Below are 16,625 nucleotides of genomic sequence, written 5' to 3'. Positions count from 1 at the left end.
AAAGTGTAACAAATGATCCATTTTAGTGCAGAAACACCAGGGCAAAGAAAAAAATTGGCAGTAGGTATGCAAAACAATTTTTTATATATTATGAAGTAATATCTAAATACTACATATATAGGGTATATAGTAGCCTTGGAATCCATCAACAATATCTATAGTATATATTTTTCTTTATCAAAAGGATAACAGTGAACTTTAATTTTTGTCAGATAAGTTAGCTATTATAAATGAATTAGTGAACAGAATGGAGGACATGATCATGGATGAAGCTTTGGATGCCTGAAGCAAAGGCATTGAAGGGAGGGAGACATAGATAAGGACTTGAATGGCAGAGATGGGGGATAGAAGAACCAGGGAGGACCTTTTCACCACACTGGTTGCCTCTTCATGCCATCATTAGCTTACTTTCTGCCACTCAGACCAGAGGAAGAAACAGACTCATCCAACCCTGTGACTAACCAAATTTCCTTGGCTAATGTACTTGTAGCTTAAGACCAATGCTTCCGTGCCCAGGAAGTTGCAGAATAAGATAAGGAAGCAAGGAGAAAGAACAGAAAAATTCAGAGTGTCTATTTTTTTTCCATGCAGCCTAGCTCATACCATAAACTGAGCAGAAAAGCTGCAAAACAGACAGTCAATGAGTAAGGCAACAGTGGGTGACAATTATAGGTGACTATATTAGGGGAGAAAACAAGACAAATAAATTTAACTGACTTTTTTTGAGTTACATAATAAACCCTTACATGCCTTTTCTATCCTTTGAAAATCCTTATAATTGGCTTTTCATTGGCAAGGATTCAAAGAGATTTGAACCCTTGGGTTTGGACTCGAGCTCAAGCTCAGCATTGTTTATATACTGCACTATTATCTACTCAGGCACCATGTGCAATAGTTTTTCCACTAACATCTCACTCTTATGCTTTACTGGGGCATGGAAACGATATCCAATTTCCCTGTAAACTTTTTGTTTTATTTTGTAAGCATAATGATTCCTTCAAAGAATTATAATTTCATGGTGATCCAATATATTATTATGATCATTATCTCCTTTATTAAATTCTTACTCTGATATTTGATTTTGGCATGGAGATGATCTTGCATTCCTAAAGTCAATGGCAGGAAAAACCCAACTCTGGTGGATATTACCAAGCTGAAACGCCTTGGACCACAAGCCCAGGGATGCATCCCTTCCTGTCTAAGAATCGGCCTGTAAGCTTAGTTAAGTTCATCACTAAATAATCACAGGTTAATGAATTTGTTACTCATGAAAACTCCAAAGAACACCTTATAAGTTATAAAAGAGTGGCACTCTATCTTGGTACAAAGTTCCTTAAAATACCATAATATGATCATTATTTAGTATTGAAACAGTGATCCTTCGTTTGAGAGTTACAAAAGAAAAAAGGAGAAAATAAAAATAATTTTAACAGCAAAAGATATTTAAATAATTCTTTCCAAAAGACATGGCTGCCTGAAAGAAACACTCTTACATGACAAAAACATCTAAAAATAATTGCCAGAAAAACATTTACTCTAGGTTCCCACTGCCTGGTCAGGAGTCCAAATGTAGGCCACCTCACTAAGAGTCCTGAAATTGGCTTTTAGGAAATCCAATGAGATCAAGCTCTATTATTGTTCCTCTCCCCTCTTAATTCTCTTTCCTTTCATCACATTTTATAGAACATGAATTATAACAATTAAAGAAAGTAGTCATGCGAAAGTGGTGTTTTGCACAACCAGAAAAAAAAACTGGGTCTATTCATGTAGAAGTAATTGTGAAAAGAGCTGTACTGCCTCAAAAATCCATCTGGTCTATCCTTTCTCCTCATCAGGCAAAAATTAATTTAGCCAATGTATCAGTTTTCCTAATCCACACTACCTATCCATAGATGCTTTATGCTGTCAAAAACTAAGAGACTGCAGAAAGAACGTTGTAAAACTTGTGAAAAGTAAAAATAATACTCTTGTTTTATTTGGTTAACACCCTCCCCCTCCCCCTTATTCTTTTATCTTGGTTTGTAAGCTCACCACCAAAATGTAATTGTTTACTCATCAATTAAGCATCTGCTGTATGCAAGGCAAACAGGTGTGGGGAACATAAAGGCAAAATATCCTTTAAGTACTTAAACAGGATTAGTAGAAGGAAAAGCTTAATAAACCAGGGATATAATTCTTTGCTAGTGAAAATGGGTCCACAGTAAAAGAGCATTCATTCTTGATGAGTTTAAGTTACCAGGTCCTGATAATTTATACTCTAAAGTACTGAAAAACATAAAAACATAAAAAAATGCTGCTATGAAATATTGGGGAAGGGAACATATTTAAAGGTCAAAGACAGAAAGAACTGTGTCATATATATTAAAATATTCATTTTTTTTGTGGGAGCAAAGGACTGAAAACAGTAGATGCCCATAGATTGGGCATGGTTCATCATAGTACAATTACATGATATACCTATATAATAAGAAACAATAAATATGAAAATTCAGAGAATCGTGAGAAAACTTAGAACAAACCCAGAATGAAGGGAGCATAAGACTTACAATAATGCAAGTAGAAAGGATAAGAGCAACCATAAGTGAACATAGTGTGATTATCATAACCGAAAGCTTGACCCTGGAGAGGAGCTGATACACAGCCCTACTTTTTTTCCAGAAGTGGGGGAACATGTGAATGGGTTAGAAGAGGGGTCGGGGGTAGCTTAGAGTCAGGAGCACATATTCTATCTGACTGGGTTGACATAGTGAACTGAACTGGGTCTTTTTCCTCTTTCTTTTTTAGTATCTTTGTCAAGGGATGAGGGCAGATAATTGGCGTGGTGGTTAGAATGCCAGGTGGAGTCAGGAAGACTCAACTTCATGAGTTCAAACCTGGCTCCAGAGACTTACTAGCTTGTGTCTGAGCCTGGGAAAGTAATTTAATCCTGTTTATCTAGGTTTTCTCATCTATAAAATGAGCTGGAGAAGGAAATGGTAAACCACTGCAGTATCTGCCAAGAAAACCCCAAAAGGGGTCATGAAAAGTAAGACATGACTGAAAAATGACTAAACAACAACATTGGGCAATGGTCCAGAGTATTAGGAAAAGGAGATGATACAAAAATAAAAGCTATCAGTAAAAAAAAAAAAATTAAGCCAAATATATTTTTAAAAAGATCACGGATGATGGAAAAGGTGTTATAGCAATGAAGAAGAATAAAAGCTACATTCTTCCAAATATGAGAAGGAATAGTGCCTCCAAACTTGAAGTGATAATTTAGCTCTTTCCTCCCTTTCCAGCCTTCTTACATGTATTCCTCTTTATACAGTCTAGGATCCAGTTACATGGACCTGCCTGAAATTCTTAAGCAAAACATTTCATCTTCCTTCTCTCTCCACTGACTGTCCTCTCTCCCTAGAATGTTCTCTCCTATCTAAATCTCTTAATTTCGCTGCTTTCCTTTGGTATTCAGCCCAAGTCTCTCCATATGAAGGAGGTTTTTCCTGGTCCCCATCAATGTTAATGCCTTCTCCTCTCAGCACACGTCCATCTATTCTGCATATATCTTGCAAGTATTTGCTTTATAAATTGTCTCCTCCATAGCAGAGTTTACACTTCTTGAGGGCAGTGATAGCTTTTGCCTTTATTTCTATCTCCAGCACTTAGCTCAGTATCTGGCATTTACTAGATGCTTAATAAATGCATGTGAACTGACCGAATATAATCACAAGCTAGCATAGCTTCTTTAAGGGTCAAAGGCATTAGATGCACAGTGGATAGAGCCAACGGCCTGGACTCAGGAAAACTCATCTTTATGAGATCATAAATGGCATAATTTACATATTAGCTATGTGTTTCTAGGCAACTTAACACTATTTGTCTTAGTTTCTTCATCTGTGAAATGGGCTAGGGAAGGAAATGACAATCCGTTATTTTTGTCAAGAAAATTCCAAATAGGGTCATGAAGAATAGGACACAACTGAAAAACAACTAAACAAGGCACTCAGGTGAACGTTGTGCTTTAGCTAGAACTTTAGCAAAGAATCTGAAAAGGTCTAATGTTATCTTGGAGAAAGGATCTAAATATGGGTAAATCACAAATGAAACATTTTTATTTTAAAAATATAAAAAAAAAAACTATTCTTAGCCCAAAGGTGATAGGAAAAGAAGTAAGGGATTGAATGGTAGCCCTCAGGTTATAATTTACTGATCCTTAAGCAAGATAATAGTGAAGTTATAATGGCCAGATCCAAAAAGTTGCATTAACTTGGAAGGCTTATGATGATTAAATGAAGAAACCTGAGATGTTTAATGAAGGTTTGTTAATTTTCTTCAAATATTTCATGGGCTTTCACAAAACTTAGATTTGTTCTGCTCAGCCCTTGCTGTTGAAGAGTCATTTTTCAGTCATGTGTGACTCTTTGTGATCCCATTTAGGAATTTTTGGCACAGATAATGAAGTAGTTTACCAGTTCCCTTTCAAACCCATTTTACAGATGAGGAAACTAAGGCAAACAGCATTTAAGTGACTTGCCCAGGGTCATACAGCTAGTATGTGTCTAAGCTAGATTTGAACTCTGATCTCCCTGATTCCAGCGCTCTAAACACCGTACCATCTAGCTGCCAGTTCAGCCTCCTCTAATGGGAGAAGTTACCGAGAGATCTAGACTTATGTAAAGATAACTCTTCTAAATATTAGTGTTGCCCCTAAGTGGAAAATGCTGCCTGAGAAAGTACTAGGTTTCTCCTTAAGAGAGCTCCTTAGTCACCTGTTGGCAGTGTTACAGATTAGGAGCTTATTTAGATACTGGTTTGACTAGATGGCCTCTAGGCTTTCTTCCAACTCTAACATTTTGTGATTCTGAGAAAGCTGATTTTGTTTTTAAACTTATGATTTCAAAGCAATTTCCACTTTGCCCTTACCTAGCATTTTTATTCCACAAATCTCAACCCATTATAACTTCATTGCAAACCTCCCCTTGCCCATTTCACAGAGTGAAATATTGATTTGCTTCAGGCAATGCTATTAGTCACTAGTAAAAGCAGGAATTAAGTTCAGATCTCTTGGCTCCATTGATCTAGTATTTAATGGGAGGGAATTTTTGCTAATCTCTTCTAACAGAAAGAATAGCAGAATTTAGGAGGAAAAAAAATAACCTTACTAAGAAACAAAAGCATGAAGATTTTAGTGAGATGTTTTCTTAAAATATGGAGCAGATTTCTGGCTACATTTTATAAAATAAATGAGAAAAATCCCCTCATTTTGGGGGTTGCTATTTTGGGGATAGTTTAATTATTATTTATTATGTAGTTTTATTGTAATTTCCGCAAGTCGTGATGTGTTGTATAGGAAATGATGATTCTGGTGGGCGGAGGCAGAGGGGTGGAAAAAGAAGGGGAAGATCTTCAATCTTTATTAAAGTGAAGAGGTGAAAAAAGATTGCGATAGCAATATGGGCAAGAAGGATTGCGATAGCAATATGGGCAGCTGCGATAGGAAGTCAGCTAGCAGAGAGAGAGATCTGAGCTGAAAGGTCGTCGCAATGAGCGGGGGCCATTCTTTCTCCAAGCCTATATATTAATAGAGTATGGTCCAATTACTATTTAGCCTCATGTGCTTGGGACCTCATTGCATCAACTCAAGCCTCAGCCCATTACAGTTTCTTAAATACAACCTTCCTCCCTCAGTTTGTGAATAAAAAACCCTCAAATTTAGGGAAGTTAAGTAACTTGTTTAAAGTCACAAGAGCCACGAAATGGCAGAGTTGGGATGAAAGCCTGGACAATCCATTATATACCAAACTAATTCTAAGAGGCAGGAGGAAGAGTACTGATTTCTGACTGAATGGGGAATGAACAGATAAAGTCAGAAGAAGATGAAATATGGAGTTTCATTAGGAGGAAGCCCAGGATAATGTAATTTATGCAAATATAGCTGTATTTCCATCAGTAGGCCAAGTGGGTGAAAACTACAGAATATGACTTTGGGGCACAGGAAAGAACTGGATCTCTTCCACCTCCATATTCTGCCTGTTTGAAATTCTATTAACAGAGATTCATCTTGAAAAGCATGTGTCATACTCCTTAAAATGCAAATAGCCTTCCATTTTATCAGTTGTTTGGATGAGAGTATGAAAGAGGGCTTTGAGAAGAGCTTTTGATGGAAGAATGGAACAAAGGACCAGGAGGGTACCAGGTCCCCGAGGGCACCAGTAGAGAAGCCACAGAATAGGGAACTTGGGACTAGTAAACTTTCCTGGTACCACAATTTTGCCTCAGGCTACCAGGAACACAAAAGTGTACATAGAAATATATGTGTATATGTGAGTGAAGAAATGATCATGAGGGCAGAGGGAAGGTGGGTATGATGAAAGTAAAGGGAGGACTGGTGAAGAAGTATCAGGTACCATTTTCCTGAGGTTCATAAAAGTTTAATTTCTCTTAGTTTATCTCCCTTCTTACCTAAAGTATATGTGACTATGAAAAAGAGTGTAGTTCTTTTATGTAAAAACAATGGACCTAGGGTCACTTACCAGATGCAAGAGGTGAGTCGCTGGAGGTACCACCTGATCCAGAACTGCCTCTTTTTGTGCTAGGGAACTTCACTTCAGTTCCATCCAAGGACAAGTCTTCACCCTCAGCATCACTTGTCAGAATATTCTGACTTTCTGGAGGAAGGTCTAAGCTACAGGTGCACTGTGGGAAAGGTCCATTCTCAAAGGATGTTATGATGTGGTCATGTTTCTTCTCAGAAGCTTCAGTGTACTTCCTGAGAGGCTCCTTGCAGCCCCCAGAGCCATTTGTGAAGTCAAAGTTGGCTGCCCAGTGATTCCTGTCACTGCTCTCCACCTCCTTAACAAGGTTACTGTCATTGCAGTGGAAAGATTTCTGCAAGTACGGGTCAGAGGAAATATGGATGGAGTCAGTCCTGTAGGAAGATTTAGTGCAATAGGAGCTCTCTGAATCCATTGTGCTGTCAGTACCAGTGAAACACTGGCTTAAGCTGTCGTTCTCCCCAATCTCCAAGGGCTCTGAGAAAGGAGAAGCTGGTTTGCTTCCAGGCCGACTCAACAACAATAAACAATCAGAACCATGGGGAGCTCGGTCCACATATTCATCTTCTGTGGGTATCTGTCTAAAGTTATCTTCCTCAGTCTCATTGACCAAAGACAGCATGGCAATATCTTCCACTTTACATGGATCTGCTTCCCCACACGTGTGTCCCTGTGGATAACATGAGTCTTCAGATAATATCTTTTCTTCTTTGGTCAGTAATAAAGTGTCTTCATAAGCCTGGCTAGCACTATTTGTTGTCATGTGTGTATTGATGAAATTATCACCAGACGATTCCTGAAAATTTAAACCCAGAAGGCAAAAAAAAAGTTATCCAAAGTCTTTATAACTCTAATATCTTCTGAGCAAACATCAGAAATGAAATTTACAGCAATTTTTGTCAGCATCAATACATACACATAGAGTGCATCTATGAATGCATAGCAATGTATTGCCTACTACAGGAATTTACTTTAAAATTTCATTTAATTTAGTATAGAAAACATCAAATCTCTGATTCCAGGGAGTTTATAATCTAAAAACAATAAGGCAGAGAACTGCCCAGTACAAACTATCTATACCTTAATTAGATAAGTAGTAAAGGGTGGATGAATTTTTAAAAAGAGTAATGGGACTTTGGTCATTTTTTGTTGTGTAACAAACTCCTCAAAATTTGAGGTTTGTTGATATTAGAAGTATTCTTTTAAACAGTGGGATTCACATTTTGATCAAATGTTTAAAAAGACAATTTCAACATTTTAATTTAAAGTTTTGAGTTCCAAATTCTATTCTTTTCTTCCTTCCTCTCCCTTCCTTCCTGAGATGCTAAGTAATCAGATATATATTATACATGTGCAATTATGCAAAACATGTCCATGTTAGTCAAACAATATCAGTTCTTTCTTTAGAGATGAAAAGTATACTTCATCATTAGTCCTTTGGGATTGTCTTAGATCATCTTATTGCTGAAAATAGCTAAATGGTTCATGGTTCTTCAACAAACAATATTGCTATTACTGTATACAATGTTTTCCTAAGTCTGTTAACTTCATTATGCATTAGTTCATGTAAGTCTTTCCAATAATATTCCATCAAATTCATATACCAAAAATTGTTTAGTCATTACTGAGTGAATAGGTATCTCTTTGACTTCCAATTCCTAGCTACCATAAAAAAGAGCTGCTATAAATATTTTTTTTAACAAATAGGTCCTTTTCCCTTTTTTTGAATGTATTTGAGATACAGACCTAACAATGTTATTGTTGGATCAAAGGGTATGTATAGTTTTATACCTCATTGAACACATTTCCAAATTGTTTTCCATAATGATTAGATCACCACAAGTTCACCAAAAGTGCATAAGTGTCCTAGTTTTCCTACACCGCCTCCAACATCAAACATTTTCATTTTTTTGTCTTATTAGCCACTCTGATAGGTGTGAGGTGGCACCTCAGAGTTGTTTTAATTTGCATTTCTCTTATCAATAGTGATTTAGACCATTTTTTTATATGACTATAGATAACTTTTATTTCTTTGCCTGAAAACCGCTTTTTTATATTCTTTGACCATTTATCAATTGGGGAATATATTTGTATTTTTTATAAACTAACTCAGTTCTCTATACATTTGAGAAATGAGGCCTCTATCAGAAATGTTGCAAAATTCCTCCCCCAGTTTTCTACTTTCCTCATAATTTTGGTTGCATTTTGTTGCCAATCAAAAGTATCTATTTTACATTTTTAATGGACTGTATATCTTCTTTGGTTCTAGATTCTTCTCTTATCCATAAACCTGTCAGATAAATTATTCCATGTTCTTTTAATTTGCTTATGGTATAACCCTTCAGGTGTAAATCACGGAACCATTTTGATCTTATTTTGGTATATGACATGAGATGTTGGTCTATACCTAGTTTCTGTCATCTTCTTTTCCATTTTTCCCAATATTTTTTGTCAAATAGTGAGTTTTTGTGCCAAAAAGTTGGCACAACTTTTTGAGTTTATCATACTCTAGATTAGTATCATTATTTACTATAATATAATTTGTACCCAATCTATTCCCACTCTTGGAACACAAGGTTTTACAAAAGTGAATGTTGAAAATTATCTTTGCATTTATTTGGAAAAATAAAAAGCTATAAAAAACCCCAAACAAAATAAGAAGAAATGTCTCTCTTCCTATGTGAGAGGTAAGGTGATAGAGTGTTAGACTTCAAACCAGGAAGGCACAATTTTAAATCACTCTTATGACACTTATTAGCTATGTGAAATGGGTAAGTCACTGAAACACAGATTCCTCCTTAATAAAATAAATATTATAATAATCCCTACAGTGTTAATCTAATCTGTTTGTTCAGAAGTTCAGGTAAGATAGTTGAACATACAAATAACACAAAGGATAGCATCTGACCTTGTCCTCCAAAAGCTTGACAACACACAAAAAGAATCTGTGAAAAACATGGGGGGAGGGAGAGGGAAGGCACCAAACATAATAAAAGAGTCCAAAGGAATGGATCTGGGTAGGAAACGATAAGATGGATCCTTAAAAAGGAGCTCTCCATCCTCCTACTGGAGGGAGGGGACCCAGGAGAAAAGGGAACCACTGAAATGAGTTCCAAAGTGAAATAAATACCAGTCATTATTATATGATGAATACTATTATATGGATATCTCAGGAAACTAAGGTGTTTAACAGCACCATTCACTCATACTCTTTTTCTTTCAATTCACCATTTAAAAAAATTAGGGAAATTAACAAAGTGAAATCAAAATCAAAATAATCCCACGCCAAAAATCTTTAGGAAGAAAATTTTTATATTCTAAAGCTATTCCAAAAGTACAGAATTAAACAATAACTCACACGATAAAAACTACATATATACTAATACCAAGGTGGATTTATACAAAGTTTTGTGGTTTAGAGAATATGTTCTTCACAATAATTCATGGAGGCAATAATATTCACAATTTACAAGTGAGGAAACTGAGGTCTGAAGAGGTTAAATCAATTGCTTGAGATAACAGCATTGAAAATTGCTGGAATGAAGAAGTGAATCTATGTTTCTTGACTTCCAATTTTCCTTCTTTCTACTAGTACCAGCCTTAAGAAAAAAAAAGTTGTCATTTTGCTAAAAATATTCATCATGTTTAATTAAGAATAGGAAACATTTCATTGTGAGAAAAAGCCATCTGTTCATAATGATGATGATTTTATAATTTTAGATGCAATTTAAATCTTTTCCCCTAATTCTTTTGGAACACAGTATATTACAGAGTACAAAAAAAGGCCTTGATTCTTTGGAAAGAGTGTGTGTGTGTGTGTGTGTGTGTGTGTGTGTGTGTGTGTGTGTGTGTGTATTAATGTTTATGTCACAGATAAAGAACACAGATGGTTAGAACTTAAGACAAACAGTATTTAGAGGGGTTTAATGTCACATACACTCTAGCAAGTAGCTTCCTTATTTATAGATATTTCAGATATATTAAACTATGAATTTTGGAAGTTGAGAGTGGGATTTCTTTGTATTTCAAGAAATAAAATGGCTACAACATGTAGTTAATAGTCTTCTTCAAATTTTGTTCTTTGTCCCCCTAATATAACAATCTCAAAATCTCATTAAATAAGCATATTTCATAGCTAAGCTCCATCTGAAGCAAATGAATAAAATAGATTCAGGCCTGTAGAGCTATGTGGAAATGTTTTTAATTTATCAAGTTCTAAAAAGTTTTTTCTTAATGAAAACAAAAATTTAGCCATTTATTTTCCTTCCCACTCCAAAAAAAAAAAAAAAAAGACTCCAATAGAGTACTATGGAATAAAATGCCATTGCTTTTAATAATTAATAAAAACCTCAAACAACTTCCAAAACAACCAGAATGGTAATAAACAAAATTCAATTTAGTAATACTAGAGTCCCCCCCCCACAACCATACAACAAAGATACCCCACTTCAATCCTGACCCATACAATAAGCACCTAACGAATCAAACAATTTAACAGCTGTGACAACCTCGCCCTCACCCGATAATAACTATGGTAAATGACATGGATTATCAAATACTTTATAGGTGTGACTTTGTTCAATTTTCATAACAAAACCAATGATATATTTTTATACTCATTTTGAGGAGGAAATTAAGTCTCTTGAGAGATAAAGTAAATTGCACACAGTCATACAGCTGGTTATATTGAATCAGTATCTCAATTCCAGCCTCCCCTGACTCCAAGACCAATGCTCTTTTTCTGCTATATAGTGAAACCCGGTTCAAAAAATGCAAAACAAATATGCAAATACATTTGGCTTCACCTTATTTTGTCTCAAGATGCTGCATTTGTCATTGATCCAGAGCCACAGATCAGCTGAAATAATAAACAGAGAAAGAAAAATACTGATTATAACATTGAAATCACCAAAACAGACTACAAACAGAGAAAAAGATAGGATCCAAGATATAGTCTTAGCAATAACCATGATTGGGAATAGGTGGGGCATGAATGATGATCCCAAAAAAGATCAATGGAACAATTAAGAGGGAAGAAGAGGAAGTGTGTGGGGGAGATAGGGAGGGAGGAGGAGGAGAAAGAGAAAGAGAGACAGAGACAGAGAGAGACAGAGAGAAAGAGAGACAGAGAGAGAGGGAAGAGAGAGAGAAAAAGAGAGAGAGAGGAGAAAGAGAGAGAAGAGAGAGAGTAAGAGAGAGAGAAGAGAGAGAAGAGAGAGAAGAGAGAAAGGAGAGAGAAGGAGAGAGAGAAAGAAGAGAGATGAGAGAGAGAGAGAAGAGAGAAAGGAGAGAGAAGGAGAGAGAGAGAAAGAAGAGAGAGAGAGAGAGAGAGAGAGAGAGAGAGAGAGAGAGAGAGAGAGAGAAGCGAGAGAGAGTAAGGAGATAGAAAGAGAAAGACAGAGAGAGAGACAGAGAGATACACAAAGACAGAGACAGAAACAGAGAGACAGACAAGAGAGAGGGAGAGGGAGGGAGGGAAGGAAAGAGAGAAAAAGAGGAGAGAGGGCAAGAACAAATGGATAGTTTAAAAACCATTAACGCTTTAAACTAAACTAAGACTTTAAGGATACCTTGGATAACTTCAGGAGAAGGTTCCTATAAAACAGGGGTGGAGTAACTTTTTCCACCAAGGACCATTTGGATATTTACAACATCATGTGCGAGCCATACAAAATTATAAATTTATAGAATTCAAGTAGTGAAAAGTTATTGTACCTAACTTTCAGATCAGTTCTGTGGTTGATTATATAAATGGTTTCATTAGCTTTATATAGCCTGTGGGCTGGATTTTCCCCAACCCTGCTATAGAAGTTGAGTTAATGAAAGAAAATAGGGATTCTAAAAGGGAAAGCTGAGCAGGGATTGCATTCCAAGCACAGTGGAAGATGGAGTGCAATGTAGGAGATGCTGATGGACAATTTGGCTGAACTGTAGTGTGTATGAAGCAGAGCAATGTGCAATAAGTCTGGAAAAGTAGCTCAGGGCCAGGTTGTAAAGAGTTTTCAGTGACAGAGGAGTTTATATCTTAGAGGAGGTAGAGTGACATTGGAATTTATTGAGCAAAGGGATGATATACTTGGATATGCACTTTAAGAAAGTTGTTTTGGCAGTTGGGTGGAGGATGGATTGGAATGGAGAAGGACTTGAGGCAAAGTCATCAATTAAAAGGCCAGTCCAACAGTTCAAGGAGGAGTGATGAGTACTGGAGCATCAGAGTAAGAAGTGAAAGTGGGATGGATGTAACAGGTGCGGCAAGCTCCTATAAATGGATATGTGCAATAAATTGAGAGTGATGAGCTAAAAGTAAGAGGACTAAAAGTAACAGGTAGTTTACCCCTTACTTTGACAGAAACATAAAAGTCTGGAAAATAGGTGGGTATGAGGCGGAAAATAATGACACCATGATAAGTCTGATATGTTTATATGACATCCAGTTTGAAATTCCAAAAGGCAGTTGGAGTTTCAGAACTCAAGTTCAGGAGAGAAACAAGGTCTGGATATCTGGGAATTTGGAGACTAGGACTAGATTTTTTGCAAAGAGATAATAGTCAAAGCCCATATGAGGCAATGAAATCACCAAATGAGAAAGTGTAAGGGTAGGTGCTGTCCCCTTTACTTCTCTTTTCATACAGATTAATTTATTGCTGAAAGGATAGAAAAAATAAATTTTTGGTATGAAGAAAAAGGAATAAAATCAACTGGCAAAGAATTTAATATACTGGCTCTGACATAGATGAATATTTTAGTTAGCCTGAAAAGAGAAGAAAAAACTTTTGTTTAATAAAAACTGGTAAAATATCTAAAAATATGATTGTTAAATGGGATCTGAGCAAGAGAATATGAACTTTCAAAAAATATGAAGATAAATCACCTTGTGAAAGATGTCAATGAACATGTATGTAAATAGTTGATGCTTTACAGGGGCAGAAAATAAATTGGATAAATATAAGGATAAAGAAATGCAATTTGTGATATACAAAATGAGATGGTGAACCATCTTGAGAACACAAAAATGCAGGACACTATGATGCCTCCAACTTATTTATATATGACAGTTTTAAGACTTAAGGGGATAGAAATCATGCACCAAAAATTAAAATGAATAATTATTTGAAAACTAAATATTAAACAAAATGTGCAATTTCCTAGTGGAAATTGTATCTTGTAAGTGAAAGGGAGTTTTCAGGAGTCTCTGAAATCAGGAAGTTCTGATTTAAGTCATTAAAAAATATAGATTATAGAGGACTGAGACTCAGGCTGAAGTTGAAACTGAAGTGGGACGTATCTGACAAGTGGAGGCTGAAGGAATAGCAAGAGATGAAAATCAAATCTTTTGGAACTGTGTGTGAAGAAGAGGGACCTGGAGCAGTCAGAAGACAGAAAGCATCATCATAATTCTTGATTATTTAGAAAATGCCTTAGAGCTTCAATGTCACAAATTATTCTTTGGTGCCCTCTAGAGCTTAAAAAAGATGAAACCTCTCAAAAATACCTGTTAGCTTCTGTCTTCTGAGAGGGAAAAACAAAAAGGGAGAAGATGTTAGGAATTTTTGTTGTTGTATAGGAAGAGATATTGAGATATAATTGAAGGATGTAGAATCCTGATGAGTGAAGAGCTGGCAAGGCTGATTTTCCTTGCCCTGAGAGCCAATCTCAGCTTTTTTTTTTTGGACTATAATTTCTATTTACTATAATTTGTCCAACACAGCATTCAGATAAGTGAATAGCTGACTGGAATGAGTGTGCCTACTGGACTACTGTGCCTAACTATAGCTAAACTGATGGGCTTTACATTCTGTAGCTTAAAGGGAACTAGCCATTATCCAAATTAATACCATAATACTATTCAGACATTCTTTTAGTGTGACCAAAAGAGCTTATAAATGCTATGTCAGTTAAATAATGAAAAAGAAGAGGATTTGCCAAGCTGAACAGCATTGAGGATAAGCAGACAAGCAGTTGGCAGAAAAGTGATTTTGCGTGGTGCAGTTGATCCAGAAGGGACCGATGTCCGAGTTGTGAGCCTATAATTTTATTCTCTTAAATATTTCCTTGTCAGTTTCTTATGTATGTCCATAGTGAATGTGTTGGTGGGAGAGTAATTATATGCTGATTATGATGTATTTTATTATCCTTTCACTTGCTTTAAAATATAAATACTTGTAAAAATATTATTTCTTTTGCTTTACCACTTAGTAAATAGTTAAGATTGTGGTATAAAAATATTATCATTTTTGAACTGGTTTGTATAAATGGAAACATATCAGTGGGGGCTCAAGAGATAAATTGAGATGAGTATATTCTCCCCCAAACAGGGTTACTCCTAGACTCTGAGAGAATTTGAATGTAACCGTGCCAATGTTCTTTTTCTGGAAGTCTAGAATTGTAATGGGAGAGTAGGTTGGAGTGAGATAGCCAGCCTAGCTCAGAGAGTAAACTGGTCTCTACATACCACTGTGGAAGGAATAAGGAGGCACATACACTAATATATTAAGAGGTATTATGGCCGTTGTTTGCATCTGTTGACTAAATGTGATTTCTTATTCCTCCAATTTTCTGTGGTACTTAACCACTACATCACTTTATATGGTACTTATTACCTGCTGGCTCTGTCACCCATAGCATTTATTACTTGGAGTCTATTGCACTTAATTAAAGAAACATTTTCTAAGATAAATGCAGAGGCACTATTCTAGGCACTAGAGGCATAGTCCTGGTTTATAACTATGTCTTATCTCTTCAATGAGATTATAAACTCCTTGAAGTCAGGAGTAAGTACTCCATCTCATGTAGCTTTGTAATTGTTCACAGCACTGAGTATAGTACCTTGCTAGGGAGTTAACAAATATTTGTTGAATAAATGAATGAATGAATACCACAATTTATTCAGCCATTCTCCAAGTGATGAGCATCTACTCAGTTTCCAGTTTTTGGCCACTACAAACAGGGCTGCCACAAACATTTTGGCACATACAGGTCCCTTTCCCTTCTTCAGTATCTCTTTGGGGTATAAGCCCAGTAGTAACACTGCTGGATCAAAAAATTTGAGATGAGTATATTCTCCCTCAAATAGGGTTACTCCTAGACTCTGAGAGAATTTGAATGTAACTGTGCCAATGTTCTTTTTTCTGGAAGTCTAGAATTGTAATGGTATGTGATCATTACAATTTTGAGAGAAAAGAAGACCCAGGGTAGAAATGTGGGGTTGAATTACCTATCGTAATATGAATGATGATTCCATAGAAGGAAATTAAGCAGGGAAGATCAAATAGGAAGAAGAATCATAAAAAGCCAGAAAGGAAAAAATAATGAAGAAGAAACAGTGGTCAACAATATCAAATTCTGCAAGAGTCAATAAAGATGAGGACTGAGAATAGACCATTAGATTTGATAACTAAGAAATCACTGATAACTTTGGAAAGAGAAGTTTCAGTTAAGTGATAATTGGAAAATAGTTGCAAAAGCTGAAATGTGAATGAGAGGAGAGAAGAGGAAGGACAGTATAGATAACTTTTTCTATGAGCTTGAGAGGATGGCAAAGTACAATGAAAGTATAGTTTCACTTTTTACTTATTTATTTTAAGGATGAAGGAATCTGACATATAACAGCAGCAAAGATGGAACCAGTAGATGGGGAGAGGTTGAAGATTAAAGCGAATGACACACCTGTCAGACTGGCTAGAATGACAGGGAAAGATAATGGGGAATGTTGGAGGGGATGTGGGAAAACAGGGACACTAATACATTGTTGCTGGGATTGTGAACACATCCAGCCATTCTGGAGAGCAATTTGGAACTATGCTCAAAAAGTTATCCCACTGCACATACCTTTTGATCCAGCAGTGTTACTACTGGGCCTATATCAAAGAGATACTAAAGAAGGGGAAGGGATCTGTATGTGCCAAAATGTTTGTGGCAGCCCTGTTTGTAGTGGCCAGAAACTGGAAACTGAGTAGATGCCCATCACTTGGAGAATGGCTGAATAAATTGTGGTATATGAATGTTATGGAATATTATTGTTCGGTAAGAAATGACCAGCAGGAGTGAAATGAGCAGAACCAGAAGATCATTATATACCTCAACAATGAT

The 16,625-nt window shown here is 36.2% G+C and overlaps 1 protein-coding gene across 1 annotated transcript in view; it reads right to left on the bottom strand.

Moving 5' to 3' along the window:
- The window catches only part of TNFRSF11A (TNF receptor superfamily member 11a), a 112,087-nt gene that overhangs the window by 10,727 nt on the left and 84,735 nt on the right, over positions 1-16,625 (bottom strand). The window contains exons 8-9 of the mRNA XM_051969908.1: positions 11,342-11,394; positions 6,516-7,332 (exon numbers count right to left, since the gene is read on the bottom strand). Coding sequence (XP_051825868.1) covers positions 6,516-7,332; positions 11,342-11,394 — 870 coding nt within the window. The remainder of the gene's footprint in view (positions 1-6,515; positions 7,333-11,341; positions 11,395-16,625) is intronic.

The sequence above is a fragment of the Antechinus flavipes genome, chromosome 1, assembly GCF_016432865.1.
Source record: "Antechinus flavipes isolate AdamAnt ecotype Samford, QLD, Australia chromosome 1, AdamAnt_v2, whole genome shotgun sequence".
NCBI classification, from domain to species: domain Eukaryota; kingdom Metazoa; phylum Chordata; class Mammalia; order Dasyuromorphia; family Dasyuridae; genus Antechinus; species Antechinus flavipes.
The sequence above is the reverse complement of the archived record's forward strand: the minus strand, read 5'-3'. Positions and strand labels throughout refer to the sequence as shown.